This window comes from Gymnogyps californianus, chromosome 1 (genome assembly GCF_018139145.2).
Source record: "Gymnogyps californianus isolate 813 chromosome 1, ASM1813914v2, whole genome shotgun sequence".
Taxonomy (NCBI): domain Eukaryota; kingdom Metazoa; phylum Chordata; class Aves; order Accipitriformes; family Cathartidae; genus Gymnogyps; species Gymnogyps californianus.
In genome coordinates this window covers 76,718,561-76,743,806 of record NC_059471.1, presented here as the reverse complement: position 1 = coordinate 76,743,806, position 25,246 = coordinate 76,718,561, and the positions used below count along the sequence as shown (strand labels likewise).

The 25,246-nt window shown below is 42.0% G+C and overlaps 1 protein-coding gene across 1 annotated transcript; it reads left to right on the top strand.

Moving 5' to 3' along the window:
- Positions 1-390: 390 nt before the first annotated feature.
- On the top strand, positions 391-23,109 carry LOC127018216 (arylsulfatase D-like). The gene is given in 12 exon segments (XM_050899692.1): positions 391-439; positions 3,202-3,271; positions 4,186-4,326; positions 5,141-5,262; positions 6,175-6,297; positions 7,825-8,248; positions 9,302-9,438; positions 11,277-11,411; positions 14,493-14,655; positions 15,685-15,806; positions 22,740-23,054; positions 23,057-23,109. Coding segments are annotated over 11 exon segments (1,788 nt in total). The 5' UTR covers positions 391-439; positions 3,202-3,218.
- Positions 23,110-25,246: the final 2,137 nt, after the last annotated feature.

Sequence of the window (25,246 nt, the reverse complement as noted above, 5' to 3'; positions counted from 1 at the left end):
TCTGTGCGGAGACTGGGGGAAGGGAGAGCAAGAGGAAAAGGAGCAAGTCCCAGCCCGCTTCCTCCCACACACGTCTTAGAGGATCAGGACTGCTCAGCACACCAAGGAGCAAGAGGGATTTCAGACCAAGAAGAATAATTGAGACGAGGGTTTGTTTTCCACATTGTTAAAAGGGGTTGGCCTTTTTTATTAGTCTTGATCATTTAATGTTGCATACTGGCTTACAGAGGGAATACTGTCTGATGTTTTCTCTCATTTCTGTAAGTAACGCTGCTGCTTTCTAGGGGCTGATGTTAGATTTATGGATTAAGTAATTTTTTTTCATTTAACAGCTAAGGAAACTGGACAAGCCCTAAGGCCCAGCACTGGGTTCATGAAACTCCTAGCGATGTCAGCGAGAGCTCTGCTTTCAGAAGGAATCAGCCCCTAACACAAAAAGGTGAAGATGCATATTTAAATTGTTGTGGGGTTTTTTTGTTGTTTTTTTTTAAACAAGTTTGATATTTCTTCTCATCCTTTCATAAGGTTAGTGTTCCTAAAATGGCTTGCAGTAAATCAGGAAGCACTAATTTTAATCATGCCACTGCCAGTGGTATTTAGACCCAAATATCTTTTAATACCACCACTGCAACTCCCTGGTTGAAAATTCACAGCTTTCCTAAAGGGCTGTACAAAGTCTGTCTAAATACCAATGTGCCTGCTGTGACCAGCTAGCTGTGCTGCATGAACCTGTGGGGAGAAAGTGGAAGGCAGCAGAGCTGTGGTATCGGCTTGGAAAGCTTATCAATGCCCACGGTAAATCAAGGGATTTCTTAGATGTCTAGATCTGTTTGGTTCCCTTGCTCCACTACAGCTCACAAGGGCTGTGATGATCCTCAGCTACTCAGCGTAGGCTGCGAACATTTATTTTCATTGTAATAGTTTTGGCTTAGTCATGTACCCCAAGCCCTTTAAACGCAACACTGTCTACCAGTTGCTGGGAAGGGACAGCTCTGCCTCCGTTGTTAAAGCACCGTGAAGACGTTCCCATTATAGATAAGACCAGAGCCATTGCTAGTTCTTCCTTCTCGCAGGTTAATGCCTTCGTGCACTTGCCTGATCGTCACCTCAGGTCTGTCCTATGGGGCCATTGTTCATCGGGGCTTTGGGGGAACTGCTGCCAGGCTGTGATTCTGAGGCACTGCTACCATACAAATAAAAGATTTGAGATCCTAGTAGTCAGTCCTTTGCTTCACATTAACACAGCCTGCTGTTCAAAGCATGATATTAGCCTTCTGGCATGTGCATTCACAGTAAGGTCTTGCTGCAAACAGCCAACGCATTGGGTCAGACGGATCTTCCTGCTTCCCCATTAATCTCCGACCCAGCCAGTTGGGCAGGAAAGATGAGCTCTCAGTACTGCCTTTCAGGATGTTGCCAATAGAGAGGGGAAGCATCATCAACCCTACAGAAAATTCCCTAACTAATAGAGATCAAGCTTTTTTGTTTTGTTTTTATTTTTTGTTTTTTTTAAATTTTATTTTTATTTCCCATATTGTCTCAGCCATAGCCAAACAAGCACCTTGGTGTCACTTGGAAAAATCATCAATGGACCCCAGGTTCTGACTCTTTTTATACTATTTTCCTGGTCAGAATAACAGCATCTACAATTTTTTTATCCTATGGCTCATCCTTTGAAATGCATAGGGCAGGATTATACTCTGCTCTGGCCAGTTTAGTATTCCTCAGATATTCAAGGTAACTGTAACACTCTTATGTACCAAAAAGGCAGAAAAAAGTTCTCTCACAAAATGCTATATTTTCCCACTGGAGAAAATGCTGATTTTGGAGAAAAAAAACCCACAAGTCTTTCATTAGTCAAGATGGAACTTTTCAGTTCTCTGTGTTTAGAAGTGACTTTATATTTACATATGTGCTTTTAGTTGTTACAGCAAGTAAATATTCTTATTAGCTTCAATCTGTTCCTTAATAGACCCAACAACATCTTTGTTCTTGTGCTGGTTTGAAATGGAAAGAAGCTGGAAAAGTAGGGATTTTGCATGAATGGGATATTTCAGATTTTTATCTCTTTTCACAGTGAAGGAATGAATGTTATCACTAATTTACTTCATTGTACACCACGAAGATGAGCGTATGCCAGTCCCCAATGGAGCCAGTTTACTGTGTACTTCTGCATGACTGTTTGCACGGTTCTAGTGCAACATTTTCTGCAGATCCCTTAGTCTGTGGCATTCACAAGAAAAAGGAGTGCATTTCCCAAGCCATTCTTTGTCCAAAGCGACTAGGTGCGCTCTTTATTTCAGCAAGCATAGGAAATTGCTTCCACTCATAAAATTTGCCTTGCCACACAAAAATAAATATTTAGAAACTGAAAGGTTATTTCGAGGTTTTTAAAGTCCAGGTTGAGTTCATAGAGTTGGCAGGTAGAAAAACTGGCTTGTTAAATTTATAAATGGCATTAGGCTTTGAAGTCCTTTAAGGAAATAATCAAGATATTTATGTTTCTGGACAGTTTTTAGTAACATTCAGATAGAAACACCAACTTAAATGTACTAGATGGCATCCAAACCTAAGAACGTTACAGTCCCTTCCCTAAGAATTACACTGCAAATATTAGTTTCCAGGATGGCTTTTCTTTGAGGCTTTTTTTGTAGTTTCTAATCTCACAGTAAGGGTTAGATTCTTTTCCTGGACCTTAAAGATGATTTGCAGTTAAGTAAAAGTGAGATACTAGTTTTACTTATCATTACCTCATTTGCAAAATGGTGCAAACCTTCCTTTCAGTGAACATGAACAGTTCTGTGCATGTATTGAGTAACCGGCACCTTTAACACTTCTTTAAAGCCACGGGCATTCAGCCTTCTTTCCCAACACTCACAAGTCCCCCCTGGAGTTATTGGCAGCTGGGAACCGGCCAGATCTTGCAAAACTGCATGCTGTGCTATCTGACCTTACCTGTTCTCGGAAGTGCCCTTTCTGCCCTGCGGTGTCAGTTCAGCAGGGCTCTGCAAGCACAAGTTCAGGAATGTAGGGACTGTGTAATCAAGCCCTAGGAGTTCAGCCCACCTCTCTTGTAGCCAGCCGCAGGCAGTGGCAATATGATTGCGGTAATGCGAAGCAGTTAATGACCCACCTCACAGACAAGATCACCAGAGCTACTGGGCTCTGATTTTTTTTTTTTTTTTTTTCCTTTTTCAACAGAATTTATGTGACCAACTATGTACCTGTTTCGTACAAGGGGAAACCATGAAGTTTACCAGGGAAAACATTGGTAAGAAAAGACATTCCCTGAGGGTCTTTCCTGGCTTTCAAGTGTTATGCTTAAGAAAATGTAAACAGATCTTTCTCTTCCCCCTCTCCCCCCCAAAACTCGTTGAGAATCTAAGAGCAGCTAATACAGGTTTAGATCTATTGGTATTTCAAGGCTTTTACCCTAGTTTTATAGGATATGGAGGTTTAGTAGTATATATAATATATGGTATAGTACATTTACTATGCATTTATCACATTGCAGTGTCTATTAATGAACTAGCAGTCAGTAGATATGTTCTAGCATATGTATATTACTTCTGGTGAACATCTGTAAGCTGCCTTTTGCAAACACCTTGAGCAACTAAGACATTTGCTGAGATATTCTTAGGGTCTTCTAGGAAGATAAGCAAGGTTAAGCCTGTTGCTGCAACCTTGATTTTGCAGATGTTCCCATGGCTGAAGGAGCACTGTCCAGATGCTGTGTGTAGCACTGGGTGCAGCGGGTGCAATAGTCAAGGCATTGCCATCATAACCAGCGTGCCTCCACACCTCCCACCTCCATGCTCCTGTCCTGCTCATTCCAGGAGCCTTGACAGGAGTGTCCTACACCCCTGTACAAGGGGTGCCTCGGGAGACTTGCAAGCATCCAACGACTCATTCTACTGGAAACATCTGCTGAGATCAGCGCAAATCTCAATAAAGAAATGCACACACAAGATTACTGTGCGATTAAAAAAAAAACTACTACTGGTTTTAGAAAACGCAAGAGCTGTTGTAACTATTCAGGAGCTCCATCTGCTGGCAGTATTTGGTAGCTGTTTGCATCTATACCGAATCGTAAAACTTTAAGAATTTAGTTTTTAGTCTAGTTTAAAGTCTATTGTAAAGCTTACAAATGTTTTTGTAATATTACCTCTTTACTTTTAATTTCAGGAGCTGCCTAAACATTTGGCTAATTTTATGCTTGTTTCCAAGAACCTGTGTATCAAATCCTTCAAAACCCAATTTTTTACTGATACTGGCTGATGATCTTGGTATTGGAGATGTGGGTTGCTATGGCAATGATACAATAAGGTAAGAATGTATTCTACGAAATAAATTATCCCTTCCTGGTGAATTTCAGTGGAAAAAACACTGATGACACTTAGCATTAGAAAATTCATTATTAATGGATTAGTTTGTCTAGATACACTTCATTTCAAACCATGTACAAAATAAATGTTCTACAGTAATTCCTACTGGAGTAATAATTATACAGGCATGCTTGAGCAACTTTCTTGGACTTCTGATTTTCAGCATATACAGTCAGAATTTTGCAAATGTGTCCGTGCACTGTATTTGTCAGGCATGTGTATCATTTATAAGTTTCCACAACTCCATGGTTGAAATATCAAGGACTGAGATTAGGATTTAATATCAGCTAACAACTCTAGTAGGCTTGTTATGAAATGACAGCTCAGTCTATGTGATATATTTATCCCTAGTGCAGTTATCAATCTGTATATAGATTGATTGTGTGTATATATATATCTCTCCTGTGTTTACTCTAGCCTATTATAGTCTTGGAAATTGTGTTGCCCTGTATCTATTAATGGAATCTTTTTCACTATGCTGCATGTGTTTTTGATATGGGATAGACTTGAAGTACTTTTTCTTTTTTTTTTTTTCTTTTTAGTTATTAATAAAAACACATTTATCCATGGAAAATTCATTTCTAAGGAGTCAAGATATTTCAAAAAATACATAACACAGAGCTTTCCTAGTTGAGTTGTAGATAAACAGAGTTTTGTAAATTTGATGGCGATATCCTCAACAAAACTCAGAGGAGTGGGATACCATGAACTTCTGTGTAATACATTTTTATCAGAGGTGGGATTTTTCTCTTTAGGACCCCTAACATTGATGGCCTGGCAAGAGAAGGAGTGAAACTTACTCAGCACATTGCTGCAGCTGCTGTCTGTACTCCGAGCAGAGCAGCTTTCCTGACTGGCAGATACCCCATCAGATCAGGTTGGGCCTCTCTCTAATGGTTCACTGCAGTTTGTCTAGCCATTGTTGCTACTAAAAAATCCCCTTAAATAAACCATTTTAAAGACTAGTTAATCTAAGGATTTGGGGTCTCAGTGAGATGGGCAAAAATAAAGATGACTAGATTTAGTGATTGATTTCTATGGGAAAATCCCCACATAAAGCACATTTAATGTGGCTAAATGACAACATAGAAATGGATGAAAATCCAAACAGCACAAAGCACCCAGATGTAGAAACATGAAGAAGAAAATTGTGTAAACACTGTATGTTCAGTGGTATTAAGATTATATTAAGTAAAGTGTAATATTTTAAATATCCTGGCAAACTTTTTCATAGTGAAATGTGTCAGACTGTGGAATAGTTCTCAGCAATAATGTTTTAAAACAGATTTACTTCAGCCATGTAAATTCATGATAGAAAACTTCAGCCACCGCATATAGCAGTAATAATCAGTGTAGCTCCTCTGATGTGATTCTGACTTGCTAAAGGAGAAATGTAGTCATGAACTATACATTTCAGAAGTGTGTACCCCTGACTCCGCAAGCCTTTTGTTCTATGTAAAACTTTTTCTTTTCCCCTTTTTTTAACATTATATTTTGATAGAACTTTGTTTGTAAGGTTGCCTAATGTCCAAACATAGGCATCTTAGTGCCATTTGTAGACACTCCAGCATAGCTGAGGCATCTGTATTGGACTAGCAGATAATGATATGGGACTTGGAGGAGACATCCTTCTGGGGGTCAATCAGAATATCCCAGGGCATACTAAATGGCTTATAAAAAGGCACTAGGCTTAGGCAACTGAGTCCCATTCATTAGAAAGAACAATCTGAGAAGACTGAAAATCTGAAATCTAGCTTGTTTTATTTTAAAGACTGTTATTCCTCTCTAGGCATGGCATCCGGCACTCAACGACGGGTTCTCTTTTGGAACGGGTGTTCTGGTGGGCTCCCACCAAATGAAACTACTTTCGCCAGAATACTGCACCAGCAAGGTTATTCTACAGCACTTGTAGGTACGAGAAACAGCAACTTGCCGCCTTTTCATTGCTTGTTATCCAAATGAGGCTGCTTCTGTAAATATTTTTCTTTGCCAAAATGTCTAGGATCAGTTAAACTAGAGTTTCTTGTACACGTAACTTTCAAAATCAGCAGGGTTTTTAGAATGTCATCTACAAGCCCCAATGTCAGCACAGCGTATCTGACAAATCCAAAATGAGGATGCATGGAACATACTGTACACTGCAAACGGAAGTAAATGCAAAGGAAGGAATCTTGTTTGCCCAGTACAGATTGCTTTAGGAAGAACCAACAGAGATATTCACTGATCTATTAGAACAGAAAAATGTTGTCTGCCAGCTGCTACCCAGACACCACAGTGTTCTTAATTATATCTGGTGGCTAGATTTTCTGCTATTTATGCATCCTGCTTATTATCACAGTTAAGACTCTAAAGGTGCCTTCATTTTCTGCAAAAGCAACTCTGCAAAAAAGCTGAGAGAGTCCCATTGACTTCAGTGGGTTTTGGATCAGAATACATGTTCAAGAAAGAAAATCCTATTAACTCTCTGCTAATTTTGCCTGAACAGCGATTAAAGGATGTGTCTTTCAAGCACCACTCATTTTTAAACTCTTTTTGATGTAGTCAAAGGTGTCATGTGCTTACTTGTAGTTACTGTGATTTTCACACCTCTGCTCAGCTCCGGCACACTGAGGTGTCATTTAGTTCCTAAATTGAAGTGAGTCTTAGTGATGTACTGACTGCACACAAGCCTGTGCAAAGGGGTGAACTTTCCCTAGCTCACTGCAGCCTGGTATAGCTTATACTGTAAACTATATTCACATACACGAGCACAGAGCCGGGTTAGCAGTTCTCAGAAGTTATTTGTCTAGCTAATAGCCCCTAAGCCCATGGTTACAGACTGTCTGTCCTTCAGTGTCAGGATAATTACACTGCTCTGTAATATGACTTCATTAAGGTTCATTATCAGTGTATGACATACTCTGATATGTCCAATTGTACTGGATAATTGGAATGGCCTATTTTTGCTACCCATTTTAGGATGAATATAGACACACAGAGCCAATATGTACACCTTCTTCCTGAAATTTGTTCTTGGACTGTGAAGGTCGGATAGAACTTGTGTGTAAATTAGTTCATATTTTTGCACTTAGCTGTTTCTTTCGGCACAAGGGTTTCTCCAGTTTCTCCCCATCAGGCTGCCCATTAACGAATGGCTACTTTATCATGTGAAAAATAATAAGCACCAACTATTGCAACCCTATTTGTTCTTATTCAGGGAGGCGTCTGAGCTGGACCATTGCCCTACGTGGAATTTTAACAGATAGGTGAGGAAAACCAGCTGTTCTAGACAGATAAAGTGCCAATGTACAATTGCTCCCTGAGAGCCTGTCCCCATTCCACACCAGCTCCTCCCTTGGCTGCATCTTAACTGAGGAGAGCAACCAACCTATTAGAAATACAGGCAGACACACCCAAGAGTAATGATGCTGGATTTAAGATCTTTGTTTTATATTTTCAGGGAAGTGGCATATGGGTGTGAACTGCAAATCCCGCCGTGATCACTGCCACCATCCTTTAAACCATGGCTTTGATTATTTTTACGGCATGCCTTTTACCCTTTTGAATGAGTGTCAAGGCACAGATGACCCTGAACTGGCCAAGTCTTTGCAAGATACATATTGGCTTTACACACAGATGATCATCCTTGCAGTGTTTACTCTCTTGATTGGAAAACTTACCAATTTATTCTCAGTAAAATGGAAAATAATCATATGTCTGGCCATCTGTGGTCTCCTGTATTTCATCTCCTGGTTCTCCAGCTATGGTTTCACCAAGTACTGGAACTGTATCCTGATGAGAAACCATGATATCACTGAACAACCAATGAATCTAGAAAAAACTACTTCTAATATGCTGAAGGAGGCAATTTCATTCATTGAAAGGTAACCAACAAAAACTGTATCACATTTTAAGGATTTTTAAAAATAATGTGATTACTGTGTCGTACACCACCAGGTTAGGCAGCTGGCATGCTGAACTACCTGTCCTGATGCTGGCCAGTGATTTGTTGTTTTCTGGCATCCCCCTACCTGTCAGCATCCAACTGCTGTCCTTCGTCTTATACATAGCTTGTCAGCTCCTCAGGAAAAGGAAGACGATTTTTTTTGTGTTTATGTTTTGTTCACCTAATACAAAGGAGTCCTGGCCAAGGACTGGGCCTTCTGCCAGTAAGAACAGAAAAATTATCTTAGCCTGATGAATGGACTGTCATAGAAAGTGTCATATGAAGTTAATATTTTACAAACAGGAGGGTGATAGTGAGTTTTGTTTTGTTCTCCAAGGGTGACCTTCATTTACAATACTATCAGTAGCCTCAAATGGCATTGAACAAGCCCCTAAGTCTTTAAAAGCATCCATGTGTCAAGTCTGGGCCTATCCCTGAATAAGATTATACTATTTCTGTCAGAGTTTTTTAAGGGAAATTGGGGGTAAGATAAATCTCTTCTGTAAAACTTCGAGCATAGATAACCTCAGGTTCTTAGGATATCCTGCCTGGCCTGATGTTAAAGGGATATGGTTCCCCTGTGGGTGCAGTGACATATCTGCCTCTTCCATGAGGATGTCTCAGATGCTCAGTGACATCCACGTTAATTTTAAGCAAGCGAGTCCTATTCTCCTTGCCTCTGAGAGTGTGTCAGTCTTTTGGCTGTGAACTTTCTTAGCTATTTATTTAATGTTCTACACATGTCTAGTTTGGAACCAGAAAAAGAAAGGGCTCATTACTATTTTGGTCTTAATACAGAATCAAAATCTTTGAGGGGTGTTTTAATCCCCTCTGTCTCCCAAAACCTCAAAAATGCAACGATGTCAAAATCAAAAATTTTTGGTTTAGACAACAATAATAATTTTTATTGAGATAGTCTCTACAATACCACTGTTATATTCTGGGTTGAGTGACAATTTGCAGAGAAATGACTATTGTTTTTTTATTTCAGAAACACGCATAGACCATTTCTTCTCTTTGTTTCCCTTTTACATGTTCACACCCCTCTCACTACCACAGAGAAGTTTCAGGGAAGAAGCAGACATGGCCTATACGGAGATAACGTAGAGGAGATGGACTGGATGGTGGGTAAGTGGTCTTCTTGAAGAAAATCCTTCATATATTTGAATGTGGAAAAGAAATTAAAGGGGTGGTCACAGAACTCCCTTTTTGCATATGTCAAAAATCAGTGAACTTGCCTTGGATACATAGTTAGCTCCAGAGATTGCCAAACCATTACCACACCTCTTTTTTTTCTTTCTTAATGTGAAAGCTCAAACTTTTCTTGTGAGGATTTTTTCTTTTTCTTTTTTAATTTACACACTTCCATGCTGTAGTGTTAAATGCAGTCAAATAATCAAATATGTGCTTGATTGTGTTGTTAATCAAAATGTATGACATTTCTCCAGCTCTGTTTAGTCTCAGAAGATATAAGCGGTGCTGCTGATGAATATTACACTATATGGTGGTTGTTTTGTGTACTTGTTCATCTTTATCAAAGAATAATTCTTGGAGCAGAAACCAGAACTTCCTCCTAGCCAAAAGGCCAAGTTAAAAAGTTATGGAGTTTCACTTAATAAATTGTGTGAAGTCAGTACATCGTGAAGACTCACTTAGTTTTTAAACCTAATTGGCACTCAGAGCCTAGATTTAGACCTAAGCCTTACTTAGTCATTCCTTTCTGCTTCAGTGGGAGGGAAGGAGATACCTACTGTTCATATTTAGTCAAAAGTGAAGACCCTATTGACAAAGTATTCACTTCCTGTCCAGGCCAAGATTCAATCCTTGAACCTTTTCTTCTTCTAATAACGATGTTTACAAAATTGTATTTTGAGAGGAGCCTGATTGCTTCTGATGGGCAGGCTGAGACCTCCTGCGAGATCCAGTTGAATCAGAGGACTCTGCCATGCTCCTCTTCCAAATTTTTGGCACCAGTCACCTTCAGACACAGGCTATGCAAGCGGAGCTGGATAGCAGAAGTCCAATGGTGTAAGGAACATGCCTTGTATAGGCCAAACAGGATGGCAGCTAGAGAGGACAGAAGTCTCCAGGGTTGGACAGCCAAGTAAGAGATTTGGGGTCTAATTCAGAACCAATATGCCTGGACTCAATCTAAACTCTTTTGGGGGGAAGGTGTCTATTTTTAGGTAAGGTCAATAAGTAGTTTGACCAAGGAGACACAGGAAGTCTGTAAAGGAGAAGAGATTGAGCAAAAGAGCTGATCACTGGCTTATGCTTTTTCCTTGTATACATCAGCTTTTGCTGCTGCTTCTGTAGCTATGGAAGCTGTTCTTGGCGAATATATTTGATGCAGGTGGTGATGAGGACAAGCAATCAAAGATAAATCATATTCTGTATAAACATTTGATGCTATCAGTACCAAAAACATTCCTTATGAAGTTAAGTTTGAATTAGTCTGTGAAGATTTTACCACTGACATCAGGAGAAGATTTTGATTGACAGTATGCAGCCTGATCTCAGAGTTCCTGTTCGGTTCCTGGTGAGACACAGCAGTTTTCTATGATTACGAATCTAGGCAGCACTATTATTTAAGCTTTTCAAGATGCTTGAGGCTACACAATGGAGTCAATCCTTGACTCAGAGAATTTATAACATAAAGCTGACAGAGTATTCTAAGTAGCTTGAATAAAAGGATCATTCATTTAAATTATTTTCCAGTTGGTTTTATTTTTTATTTTCCTGTTTTTATAGACACCACAAACAAATTTGGGACACATTCAGCAGCTTTCTGTTGGGGTCTTATTATTTCTGTAATGCAGGATTACTCTTTGCATTGCTTGTGGTAGCTCATAACAGAACTCATTCAGATAAATGGAAAGACTTGGTCTTCACTGAATTTTGAGTCAAGACCTAAAAAATCCGACTTCATCTCCAGACATAATTATGATGTTTTGCTTTGTTTATAGGCAGGCTTCTGGATGTTATTGACAAAGAAGGCTTGAAGAATACCACATTCATTTATTTTGCATCTGATCATGGAGGATCCTTAGAGGCTCACAGAGGAAATGCTCAGTTGGGTGGATGGAATGGCATCTATAAAGGTAAAATTTTGGTAGTGTGCACATGCATAAGACTTCCTCTTAAAAAGAACATGATAGAATAAAATACATCCAGATAGACTATATTTACTAAGCTATATGCTGGGATGATAGTCTTGGATTGTAGGGCTGGAGCAAATTCAGGGCATCAGCTATTCATCTTTCAGCCCCCAGACAGGATCACTTTCACCAAAGCTACTCCTGACAGCGATATTGTCTAACCTATTCTTAAAGACCTTCAGTGATTCCCCAGATAATCCAGCTTTCATTGTCTATGCTACTGGAGGTTTTTTTCTGGCACCTACCTTGGATTTCCTTGCTGCAGTTTAAGCAACAGATCTTGCCCTATTCACCAATCTACAGAGAAGATGTTCTTCCTTTCCTCCTTGCAACAGCCTGTTGTTGCAAGGTCATCGTGTATTTCAATGCTGTTATGTTACCCCTCGTTCATCCTTTCTTTAGACTCCAGTACACTTGTATCCCCTTCTAGTTCCATGTTGTCTTTAAATACTGTAAGCATACTATCTAATCCATAACCCAAAGCACTACTTGAAAATGCTGTAGTATCACATAATCATAGAATATCTCAAGCGGGAAGGGACCCATAAGGATCATCAAGTCCAACTCCCTGCTCCTTGCAGGACTACCTAAAACTAAGCCATATGACTCAGAGTGTCGTCCAGATGCTCGTTGAGCTCTGACAGGCTTGGTGCCGTGACCACTTCGCTGGGGAGTCTGTTCCAGTGACCATTCACCCTCTCAGTCAAGAACCTTTTCCTAACGTCCATTCTGAACTTCCTCTGATGCAGATCCAGAACACAGTTTGGAGTCTCACTTGAAACATCCTTATATTTTTCACAGTAAACAATTATCTATGTCAACACTGGCAGATATCACGATGACTATTTTCTTGATATAGTTTTCCAGTTTCTCATCTATCATATAGATGTTTCTAGACTCTCTTTCTATGACTGGCTTGCAACACAGTGCCAAAAGCTCTATGGAAATGAAGATCTATGGTATCTTTTGCATGTGCTCCCTCCAGACTGCCAAGCCTTGAAAAGCCACTGTGACAACTTGGGCAGCTTGGCACTTACTGTAGAATGAAGCCTGAAAACTGGTCCCATCCCTTATTTCCCTACAGAAGAAGATTCGGGTGCCTTGACCTTGCTCAGCATCAAAATGCACATTGTCTAGTACTAAGTTACTTGATGAGCCCCATAAGCAATGTCTGATACAGCTGGGATCTCATCCAGGAACAGCCCTAAATGCTAAATTAGCCTTCAGTTCTGAATATGAAGTTTCCACACCAGTAACAGATGCAAAAAGGCCAACGGGCTCACTTGAATAGCTCAGAACCTAACTTAGGGAATTCAATTCTACTAGCCTAACACAAGTATATTAGTAACAGGAGAGTCTGGAGAGGAAAGGTGGATGTCATTAGGTAGAGATTTCAGTATGAGAGGACAATGATGAAATCACACCTGCTTAGAGAGGAGACAAGAGGAGACAGAATATCAGTTTAGATATTAATAACAGAAAGGCATTCCCATTTGTGTCCACATACAGCAGAACAGGGGACATCCCAGTGAAACTAACTACCAACGACCCAAAAAAGATTAAAAAATTTAGTTTAATTCATAAATATCTGTAGAACTCACTGCTGCTATTGCTAACAGGATATTGAAAACAAGAAGATAGATAAGCCACACATGTGAATAATGAGAACAGCTGCTAGTGAATAACAGAGCATGAGATAGATACCATTATCTTACACAGCACAAAGATTATTGCACAAGCAGCTGGACTTGGCCTGTTTATAATCCATCATGCCACCCTGTCAGCCTTTAAAAGCAAGCTCTGGGAACCTTGCCTCTCAGCTGTAACGATGAGCACACCTCCTCCATAGCAAAGTCCAGCATTACTTAGCAAAGCCAGAGGCTAGTATAAACTACCATTCAGCTGCTGATTTATTAGCTGAGCTAATAAGCTAGCTTCAAGTTTTGTTTGCCAATTTTCCTACAACACTTTCCAGCAATGACTTGTCGTTTCTGTCCTTGATAGGAGGAATAACAGAGCAAAGGTCGTATAGGTACCTGAGCTTCAACATTTTGCATTTTTTGTTTTTTAACTGGACCCTCAGCTTGGAGTTCTGGCTTTAAACCACATTGTTTCATTAATATCCCATCATTGACATCTATAATTCGTATCTGTAATTAGTTAATGGTTCTCACTTTGAACTACTATTCAAAACAATTAATATTTTGATTTGCAAGAGAGCCAATGCGTAGAGGAGAGAATTTAGAAGAAGACTAGAGGAGTGCAAGAGAAACCAAGCTAAGAAAGACTCTTTGGATTACCTCAAGACAACTTCAATGGAAATGTAGGTGGAAAGTCTTCATCACTGCAGCGTATTCAGAGCACTCCCTTATTCACTGCACGGGTTCTGCACTCTTCCATTGGGGACCACCTCAGAGCATCCCTGGGACTGTAAACTCCTGGAGGGTGATCAAGCACTATCCTAATTCCCCTCACTGCTCTCCAGGACTGCAAATCATTTTGTAATATTCCTGCTGCCTCTGATTGTGAACTGTCTGACAACCAACCTGGCCCTGTGTTAATCCCCCTTCCTTGGGCACCAAGGGGGGCTGCAACCTCTATTCCATTGACACCAAGTCAGATTTTGCTTTTTATTAAGAACAGACTTTTTTCTGGGGCATCTTATTAGGGAGTGTGGAGATTATTCTCAGACATAACATTCAATTAAAATTACGGGTCTTCTCAGGCGTCAGAGGGTGGAATTGTTCCTCTTCTGCCAAAAATACTGCTTAGTAGTGGATTGCTCTATGTGCCACCCAAGAAAGCAGTGTAAAATAAAGAGGTTAATAATACGTATTCTCGAAGAATGGAATTTGCACTGTAGTCATTCTACTGGTCTCCAGGATTTAGTGTGTTTTCATTAAAGTTATTTGAATATTCTAAAAGTTCTAAAACCTTTTATTATACATGCATAATAAACATCTAATATCTTTCATTCTTTTATCTTTTTTGGTACTGCCCCCGCCCCCCCCCCATCCCTAACAGGTGGAAAAGGAATGGGAGGCTGGGAAGGAGGGATCCGTGTCCCAGGAATAGTTAGATGGCCAGGAGTGTTGCCTGCAGGGACAGTTATCAAGGAACTGACAAGCCTTATGGACATTTTCCCAACAGTGGTTCACCTGGCTGGAGGGGCAGTGCCTCAGGACAGGTACAAAAGTGGCCTCACAAACCATATTTGCTGACTTTTCTTGATTTAGATGGAAGCTGACTATATCATGTCATGCATCCTAACAGCCACAGGTTAAATTCTGTTTGTTTCTTAACCAGGCAATTCTCTGGCTTGCTTTCTGTGTAGCTTTCCCCATCTTGTCTGCTTATATGGAAAAGGCAAAGAAAAACAGTATGTTTTATCAAGGGTCATTTAGCTACCTCAGTTTTCTAATCACTAAAAGGCCACCTGGTTTATTTGGGACACTGGGGTCACTGTAAAAAAAACGAACAAAAAAAATCCCCCACAAACAAAAAAACTCTTATTTTTTATGAAAAATCCACAGATATTCACAAAGCTGGTTGGTCCTGTTAGAGTACTAGGACAGGCCCTTTCCAAGGCTAGAAAGCTGGTTCTTCATGAGTAGAGAAGGTGGAGCAAATGGCACATAGCCTGCATTTGGCTGCCAGTACCGCAGAAGTAGTTTCCTCAATAGTAAACAATTTGTAGCATCTATGTTAGACTTGTCTAAAGAACATAAGAAAGCGTGCGTGGCTAAGCTATTTGAGCAAAAAGCATAAAAGTACTAGTGGTGTGTAACTGACCCAACTGTTGGTCAATGCAGTAAGTGGCACTTTTTTTTTTTTTTTTTTGACACGAAGCCTCAAGCTCACAGAGCTATCAGTGACTTCAGTGACTTCCATTTCAGGGAACAAAATTAAAAGCTGTGAACCATGCCTTCACTATGGTTATCACCTACTCCCAGAAAATCATGATAATGGTAACTTATCTCCCCAGGCAGGATGTGTGAACTAACTGTAATTGCAAAAACTGCTAGTAACTGCTAATCACTGGTCTCCACCCATCCACACAATTAAAAATCTCAGGGCTCATTAGCTAAACAGTAGCTTGGTTTAGAAATGACACTTGAAATCCTAATGCTGCATACATGGAGAGTGAGTACTGCTCACGCTCCAGCTGCAGACTGAAATTCTTAAGCAGTCTGCTGACTCCCGTCCCCTTCATCAGGGTAATCGACGGGCGCACCTTGCTGCCTTTGCTGCGTGGGACAGTCCAGCACTCTGCGCACGAGTTCATGTTTCACTACTGCGGTGTGTTTCTGCATGCAGCGCGGTGGCACCAAAAGGACCGTGAGTATAAACATCCGCCCTCCTGCAGATCAGAGATGATGTAATGACCTCTAGCTTCCAATAGAGTATCATGTAAAAACATATGTACATATATCTGGAGTAAGTTTTATTGCCTCAAACTCTCAGTTCTTCTGCAAGGTGCAGAAAGGCTTCGTTGTTAGCTGTCCTGCCCTGCCTGACATGAAGGGGTTTGCGTCCTGGGTAGCATAGCTTCAAGAATCTCCCTGTCATTGCGGTGTTTCTATTGCTTTTGCTGCAAAAGCACTGGGGATCAGCTTTAGTGTAAAAGACTGAAGAAAAGGAACTGTGCACACAAGGTCTTTATCTTAAGCAGCAGTTTGTTTGTTTTCAATAGCCCTCTCTTATTTGTTTCATTTTTTCAGCTGTGGCATTAGACAAGCTGACTGCAGCTGTAATGCTTTCCTGAGCTTTCAACAAGCACCCAACCTTTGCTGATGTCACCCTCCATTACAGCGTAAAAGAGAATGGGCCAGTGACGGGTAGCTGTGTGCTTATTCCTGCTCAGAATGGAGGATGGCATTTGTGTGACCACACACAGGTGCCTGGATCTGAGCTTGTTGTTTTACAGTCACTGAAGAGACGCAGATGTTTACAGGGTGCGATTCACCTCCTGATTAGCACATCTGGGCTAGATCAGTTGTGCCTGTTCCTCTCCACTGACTTAAAAAGGGAGCTGAGACTGACCATGTCAGATATAAAAAACACCCTCATATTAAAGTTAGTTGAGATGAATTGCGCCTTCTGTGACTGGATGATGTGACAGTAAGTGTAAAGTTGATGAATTTGTGGTGATGCTGTACTTTTTTTCATTCTGCACATCTGGAGAAATGCAGAAGCCGCTGGAGTAGGCTATGCCTGCTCATCTTCCCATCCTTTAGAAACTTGAATGAGCCCCTTTAATTTTTGTTTTGCTTTCCCTATCTGTAAAGTGAGAGAAGAATTAGGGGGTTCTTGTGAGACTGCAATTAGGTAACAGTTACAAATGCTAGGGCATTCCACCACCAGCAGCTGTTCACATTCAGCCGGTATGTTGACAAGGCGCTGGCTGTTCAAAGAGCACTTTGAGTGCTGACCGTGGGGCGAGATAACCTTAGGCAGCCCAGCAGGAAATCATTCTTATGTCACAGTGTTAACTGGGTGATGTTTCTTGTGCCATTTACATTTTCTTCACGATACTTTCTGATACAATGACAGTATCAAGTATAGATAGTATCAAGCCAAGAATCTACTTGCTCAGTGAATACTTGAAGACTACAAAACTTACTTGTACTTGCAAATATTTCAAAATTGACTTCGCTCTTCCCCTAGATACACATACACACAGGAGAGAATCAGGATAACGGCTAACTTTGCTGTCTTTCTTGTTGGCACGAATAAATACATACCACAGTTGCAACACCAAACTTTTAGTCATGCTGCCAGTTTAACCTTGAGGTTAGTGCCCTCATCATCACACCACGTTTGACAGAAGCATGGCTCCTGGGCAGGAAGTGCCTGTGCTCAGCTGAAAGGAAACATGGAGGAAAGTAATTAGGAACTAAGGACTAAATGTGAGGATGTGATGCCAGGTGCTGCATCATTTTTAGGTTCTTGATCCCCAAAGATAAGTCTGGGTACTTCATTCAAGGAAAAATGTGTAAGCTATACAAGCCATACAGTACTTGAGGAGCTAATGCCTTTAGGGCGAGATCCAGAGCAACCTGCACACTGCCCAAGGAGCTATATGGTAGAAAATGCTAAGTACAAGGGTTTTTCATAAATCCAGTTCTTCCATGGGGTGGAGCATCTTCAGGTCCTCCAGGGAAGGTTTGTTTTGGTTTTTTTTCCTCTTGGGAATCATATTTTCCTATTTTCTCTGGAGAGAAGATGCTGATATCATTTTTGCCTAAGAACTAGGAAAAGGATAGCTTCTTTAAAATAATAAAAAAAAAAAATTAAAAAAAAGAAAGGAAAGGGAAAGAGTGCTGCAACTACCGATCTTCTACTTTGTAGCTGAGTGGTAAGGTCTTCACAGCCTTACTGGGGCTGCTGCAATTGGGCAGAACTGCTGCAGAGCTGGTGCTTGGCACAGCCACAAGCAGGTGGGCCTGGTCTCAGCAGCTCACAGGCCTTGCTGCTTCCCCCTAGCTGGGGATCTGGATGACCTGATACCACCATGGCTATGAAACGAGGTGATCCCAGTGAGGGAACCACACTTAAAGTGCTCAGGGCCAGTGTTTTGGCTGTCTCAACTAATTACTTATCTAAGGAGACCAGGACTCAATTCTTTCCTCTGTTTGGGCACAATCAAAATATATCATCTCCAAGTGACACGTGTAAATGACCACTGCATCTTTGCTCTTCCTGTGGAAACTGGGCCTCTGCAGTAATTATAAATCAAGATTAGTTGAACCAACCCTATAACCTAACACTTTAAGCACTCAGTTTTGGTGAGGGGTTATCATCTCCCTCCATTGCTGTCACGGTGTCTTTTTTATTAAGCACATTAACGTGATGATTGAAATACAGGAAAAAACACTGGAGGAGGGACTGGTGTGCTCCTTCCCTTCTAAGTGCTGTAGCGAGCAGGCCAGCCATGGAGAGAAATGCCTGGCAGGGGAACGCTGCAGGCGTGGTGTTGTGCAGCACCCACCTCCCAAAACACACCGCCTCCCCCCGGCCCAACCGCCCCCTAGCACCGGGGGGGCAGGCGTGAGGGTCTGGATGTTGAGGGTACCGCCGGCAGAGCTGCGCCGCGGGGCCGCGCTCCCCTCAGCCGGCAGAGCGGAGCCGGCAGGGGAAGCCGCCGCCAGAGGGCAGCGCGGCGCCGCCAACCGCCACCGGCCACCGGCCGCCGCCTCGCTGCCCGGCAGGCGGCCGCAGCGGCCGGGCTCGGGGGGCGCCAGTCAGACGGGAAAGGAATGCTCCAGACGAGGAGGTTATAAAAAAAACCCCAAAATAAAATCTCCCTGGCTCTTCGGCGCAGTTAGCTGCTCCGCTTTTCATTTTCACATCGCGAGGTGCCCTGTATGGAAAGCCACCCACAGCTGTGGGCGTGCAGAGGGAGCGTGGCCAGGCCCCCGCAGGCTGAGAGCTGCGGCCTGCTGCTCTGGGCCCTTGGTGGGGCCTAGGGCAGCCCTGGGCCTGGCCGGGCGCACGGTGCCAGGAGCCCTCGCCAGGCCCCTCCATGTGCAGTGGCTTCATTTCCAAAGCGTTGTCACCGCTGGTGCCCACCTGAACCACACCCTGAGCTCCAGACCAGAGGTTTGAGCTAAGGCACACCAGCAGAGCTGGACAAGGCCCACACCCCCGGGAGCGCTGCGCTGTTGTGCATGGAGCCCACGATAGCCTACACTCAGCAGAGAGTCACGCTTTGAATCCTTCTCCCCACGTATCCAATACTCAGCAGACCAGGGAGTTAGAGACTGGCAATGACAGTCCAGCTCTTACCACTGCCAGTAAAGTGCGGGAGACCACACTTCATCTGACACAGGCTGGTGCTAAGCTGGTCCCACCCCAGAACTGCCAGTAGCTCCAGGCGCTTGATCACATCTAACCTTGAGCCCATTCACCTCTTTGCATCACCTAAAGCAGAACAGCAGTCAGAAACTTAAATCTCTTATGCCTTTAAATCCATCACTATTCTTAGAGATCTCAATTTTTTTTTTTAATACATATTTTTTCTGTATGAAGAAAGGTTTGTCTGACTGCAGAGACTCCTGGAAAAAATTCCTACTAGAGGAGTCACGCTGCACTTCCCTAGTGAAAGGCTAAATGTATACTCCATCAAGGGATGAGATCGAAGAACTGCTTTTTGGGTTAAAGGACTGTGTTCTCCTCACCTCCCCCTCAGTTCTTGTTCTCCTAGGTTACAATTTCAGTTCAGATCAGAAGCATGCTTTTGAAGCAAACGCCTCTTGACCATACCCACTCACTGTGCTTTGGGGTGCATTGTGGAATGGGCTTGGAGATCATGACTTTAGTTTAGAGGAAACTGAACTGTAAAATAGGCTCCAGGATCATACCTAATATGCTCTAATCACTAAAAGATGTTGTGTAGATGGGACCAGACAAGAGTTAGCCCGCAGTAAAACACCCCCAGACAAACACGGATGGATGTCAAGCCATCAATAAGTGTTCTGCTCTACAGATAGTTGCTAATAGGCCACACTACCTGTAACATAGACACAGATACAATATGCAGATGCAAGGTGTATTTTGTGGTATTTTGTGTTCCTATGAAGCCACTCGCACAGCTAGATCTCCTATGCATGCCTTGCTACAATTTTTCCCATTGAACCACAACTGCTCATGGCAAAGGGGTTGAAAACAATGGGCCGTTCTGCATATGAAAGACTGTCTGATCAAGTATTACCCTGTGGCTCAGCTTTCAGCCAAGCCAGAAATTCTGACTCTTTGCTCCAACTGCCATTACTTCAGACTGGGCTGACAGACTTTTTAGAGTCTGTTTTAGCTCATTTACAAGTGTATCACGTTCATCTTACATATTTATTGTCTGTTTACTTCTATCTATTGGACAGGCTAGATATGAAGCCATTGTGTCTTGATGTCACCCAGGCAGGACCCATCAATTAAGCCCTTCACTGAAGCCAGAAAAATCCTTTGTTTTCTGTGTCCTTTCCTCTACCACAGCACAATAAGGCTTATTAGTGACAGTCTGTTTCTTTCTGCTCGTTAAACTGATTGATTGTTACCAGATGGGTTTGAGAGATGTTTGGATTGAAGAAGCAGGTTTCCTTTCCCTTGGACATACTACATTAACATGTCACCCTAAAATTCACACGCATCCTTCAAATTCTATCAGAGCTACTTTAGTAGCAAATTGCATATCCCTCTTCGCCTCTTGGAGATGACTGAAACCCTTGCTGCTTCCATCAGTGCTGATTTCTACCACCTTTTTTTTTTTTTTTTTCCCCATCCCTCTGTAACCCAGCTGCTACTCAGCTCACCAACACAGGTTAATTACAATCAGCCTCACTGTATCCTTCGGAATGAACTAACAAGGAGCTGGCTCTCTCCCACTCTGCAACTCCAGTAATTATTTGCAGCTGTGAAAAGTGAATGTTAAAATTTTGCAGAGTCAGAACAATTCTCCTCAGACACCCTACACTCACTTCTCTGAACTGCCCTACAGTGTCTAAGTTATGAAGGATTCAGCTCAACTATTTCTGGAAAAGAATGACTACTTAGTTTCGTTTGTCTGAACACTGATCACATAAATACCTATGTATAGCTAGGTAAGTCTACCTGTCCATCTCATATTTATCTATTAAATGATCATTTTAGCAATATCACAATAGCACTCTGACCAGAACCAGCTAATCAGAAAAATGTATATGGCCCAAAGAGTACTTATTTAACTCCTTCTACCAAGTATCTATGCTGCCTGACGAACAGACGTAAGACCCAAATCCCATGCTCGGGGAACCCTGATATGACAGAGGATGCTCGCATTTTTGTCATGAGACAAATGCTCTTTTAGTCACAAGACAGGGAAAAGTAAAAGGACAGGGAGCACATCCCAGCCAGCAGCACAGCACACACCCAAACAGACCTAAGGAACACCTGTCCTTAGTAAGCCATCAGGAAGTGAGCCCATTTCCTTTAAGAAATCCACCTTCTGCGTCCTTTCTCTCACAATTTCAGAAATGGAGATATCCAAAACCTGTAACATTTCTAAATGCATTATGCCAAAACATTTCAAAACCATTGAGACATCATCCCTCCACAGAAGTGCAGAAGTGTAGCTTAGCAGGACATGGAAACCATGGGGTGGAAATAAATAGATACATAGCCAGCCAACCAGCTGGAGATTTTAAGCTAAAAGATTATCTGAGCCTTAACATCTGTTGTTTCCCCCTCACCTTAAGGTTTTAAATTTTATTTATTAAAAAAATATGTTCTAGCACGACAGAGACAGAAAAATAAAGCTGCAGACTCCCAGTCATGAAGAACAGCTCCAGGGACAACAGAAAGAAGGAAAGTTCAGCTGATTCCATTGAACAAAAAAGAAACTGCCATGTATGGACAATGCAGTTGTCAGCTATTTGTGCTCAATGCATTACAGAAGTGGCTCCAAGTGTTGAATGTCCCCTTTCTTCTCCTCTCCCTTTTTCAGACATAGTATCTAATTGCTGTCTTCTTGCTGGGCACATCCTTGCCTCCGAGTTCAGCGTAGTGCTTTCTAAATGCAGGGTGAGGAACAGGGGAAAAAGGAGGAGGGAGAAGGAAGGAAAATCTCCTGTTGAACTGCATTCAGATTTAGTCCCAGTCATTTGTCATTTCTGCATTGTAAGTTACAGACCTGCACTTATCCAGTGGTCAGTACAAGGGCTTGATAAAGTACAAGCTCTAAAGCTGCATTCATTGCTTTCATCATGTTAACTTAAAAACTAGACTCCAGATTTTACTGCTTTCATGGCCTGCAATTACCACCCTACTTGAAAGTGTGCTGGAACACGAGCATGGAAATGAGCTGTGATTAGTTTCTGCCCAGGCACTCTTCTTGGCTCAGACGTACAGAGCCAAGAGAAGAACCACCTACCAGTACCTGCACCCAGAAATCAGGGCCTACATTCTCCATTTTCCGCCCCCCAAGAGGCATGCAGAGTTTTAAAGGGACACAAGAAAACGGCAGAGACTCCCTCTGCACCCAAAATATTAGACCTAATCATCCACATAGTGTATATGGCCCTGCACGTACCCAGAGCCCAGGTGTGCCTGTGAGCCATGAAAACCATTCTGAATCCCTGCCAGCAACCGAAAGAGCCTTTCCCCCAGGTGTGACAACCACAACATAAGCTTGCCCTAGGAACAACAAAGCAGATCACTTAAAACATGAACCAACCTTTGAGGGACCTCCCCTGACTCCTAATGCCATTTAGCCGTTCAAACGTGCTTCTTCTGTGACAGGTGGCACCGTATGGAAAGCTCATTATGCTACTCCAGTATTCCAACCAGAAGCCTCTGGGGCCTGTTTTGGCAGAGGAATTTGCCCATGTTTTGGGGATGGTGTAACCCATCACGACCCTCCGCTGCTGTTCGATCTCTCGCAAGATCCTTCTGAGGCAAATCCTCTATCAGCTGACACTGAGCCCTTGTTCAATACTGTAACAAGGAGAATAGGAAAAGCTGTAGAAGAGCATCGCAAGACCCTGACTCCAGTCCCACAACAGCTGTCTCCTTACAATAATATATGGAAGCCGTGGCTGCAGCCATGCTGTGGCACATTCCCTTCTGTTGGTGTGATGAAGAAAACAACAAAGCAGATGGCAAACTTTAATACCAAAATCAAAGTACAGTTAGCTTTAAAAAAGCTGATAGTTTTCACATTCACATGACTGCCATCATACAGAGATATGGGTCAAATTACACTGGACTAACTGAAAGGGACGTTATTGATGCTTTTTATTCAACCTTTTCCCTTACAGAAATTCAATAGCCTGTAGTTTAAAAAAAATTAAAAATCCTCCGAACATATTCCACCTATGGGTCACCTATATAATCTGTCCCTCAAGTGCATAATTCTGGATCAAATACCCAAACAAATGAAACAAAATTTCTTTCCTTACTGATTCTCAATTCAAGTAAATTATGAATCATAAGAGAGCAAACTTTAATTGCAGCTGTTTGTACAGGTAGTATGCTTGTTAAGGCAACATGACTGAGCCCAAGAGGGAATCTCTGTTCAGGCCTTATCTTTCTTTTTAATGAAAAAAATCTGTCCTGTGTTTAAAAGCACAATTGCACATTTAATTTGGAAGCATACCAAAACACATTGGCCTCTAAGAAATAAACACCTACTAATTTACAGCAATTTTTTGCCTCATCTGTACATTCATTTATCTATCATGTAAGAATTCCCAGGAAAAACTGAACTGACAAGTATGTTTTAAAAATTAGGTAGCTACAGCTATCATCTCAAGTTCAGCAGCGACGTATCTAGCTATTCTGAAATGCTAAACCACAGCAATTCCTACTGACATACCTTTTCCACACTGTTAAGTCATCTCACTTGGCAGAGCATTGAAAATCATCACCCAGCTGCCTTGACAAGATAGGTCCCAAATTTCACAATCTGTGAGACCAATTCATAAGCTGCATGTCCCACTTGAGTGATAACGCTCCTGATTTCATAAGAGTGCTATTACGTCCCACGAAAAATGTGCTTTGTTTTGTGAGAGAGCACTTTGTTTTCAGTAGGTGTTAAAAAATTCACTGCACACACTAATCACTTCAGTGTACAGGTCATCTTCTCCAAGCCAAACAAGTGTCAGCACTCTGTACAGTCATTAGGGAAAGGGAGGGAATTAAAATATCTAATCCTCTCTTGCTGCCCTCAGGTTAAATAAATTCATCTCTCAATATATAATCCTAACTCTTGCAGGGTTTTTGTGTCAAGTCCGATTTTGAAGCGGAGGTTCCTGCATTTTCTGCTTCAAAAAAAAGTAGATTGTGTGCCAGAGACTCAGATTCAAACTTCTAAGCCTTCCTGAACACTGTATATTCTCTCCTACCACACAGCTAAAGGTCACCAGGATTTTAAAAGTAACAAGGGACAGTAAGAGCAGCACAGCAGGTGCTTCAGGTGACTTGTTTCCTTAAAGCTAGCCGCCTTGCACAACCACACCAGTGCAGCTCTGTTCAGTACCAAGGTTGTCCGTGTGTCATTTGTTGCCTTTTAGAAATGGGAGGAGATAAAGTGGCCCACAGCAGCCGATAATCCCAGAACAGTGCGCTGCTTTCTCGGCTCTTGAGCTGCAACAGCGGGTCCCAGCCCTTTCACCAGTCTCAGGACAAAAGAGTGTGTGTGCCTGGACTACGCACCTTTCAGGCAAGCTCCTGACTTACATCCCCGATGCAGTATGTCACCAGTGTGATAAGTCGCTGTTATTTTGCTCTAAACAGCACAGGTTGTGACCGTGATGCAGCACCAAACGCAAGTCTCCAAAAAGCTGACTGGGCATTTCTTCAGGTTATTTCCTGTTTTACCTTTCCTCTAAAAGTTCACCAAGCAAGTTATGTGGAAATTACTCCACATAAATCAAAGGGCTTATCTGACAACGAACTGATAGGACACATCAATGTCAGACTTGACAGAAGTATCTAAAAATACATTTGTTCTTACTGCTTGATAGCATTTAAATCCACATCAGCATTGCTAAGAACTTGTCAAAAGATTTGACATTTTTCTGTGGCCGACGGGGATTGAAACCAGAGTGGCTGCATTTCGCTGGATTCACGCGGAAAGAAAAGAGCGTAAAAGACCATGCATTTTAGAGCCAGTTTGGCCAATTCAGAGATGGAGGAGAAATCTTACTGCTCAGTGGGGAACACAGCCAGAAGCTGTTCTCTAGAGTCAAGCCTGTCAGTTCAGTGACATCTACATTGTCAGTTAAGCATGAGGATAAGCTTTTTCT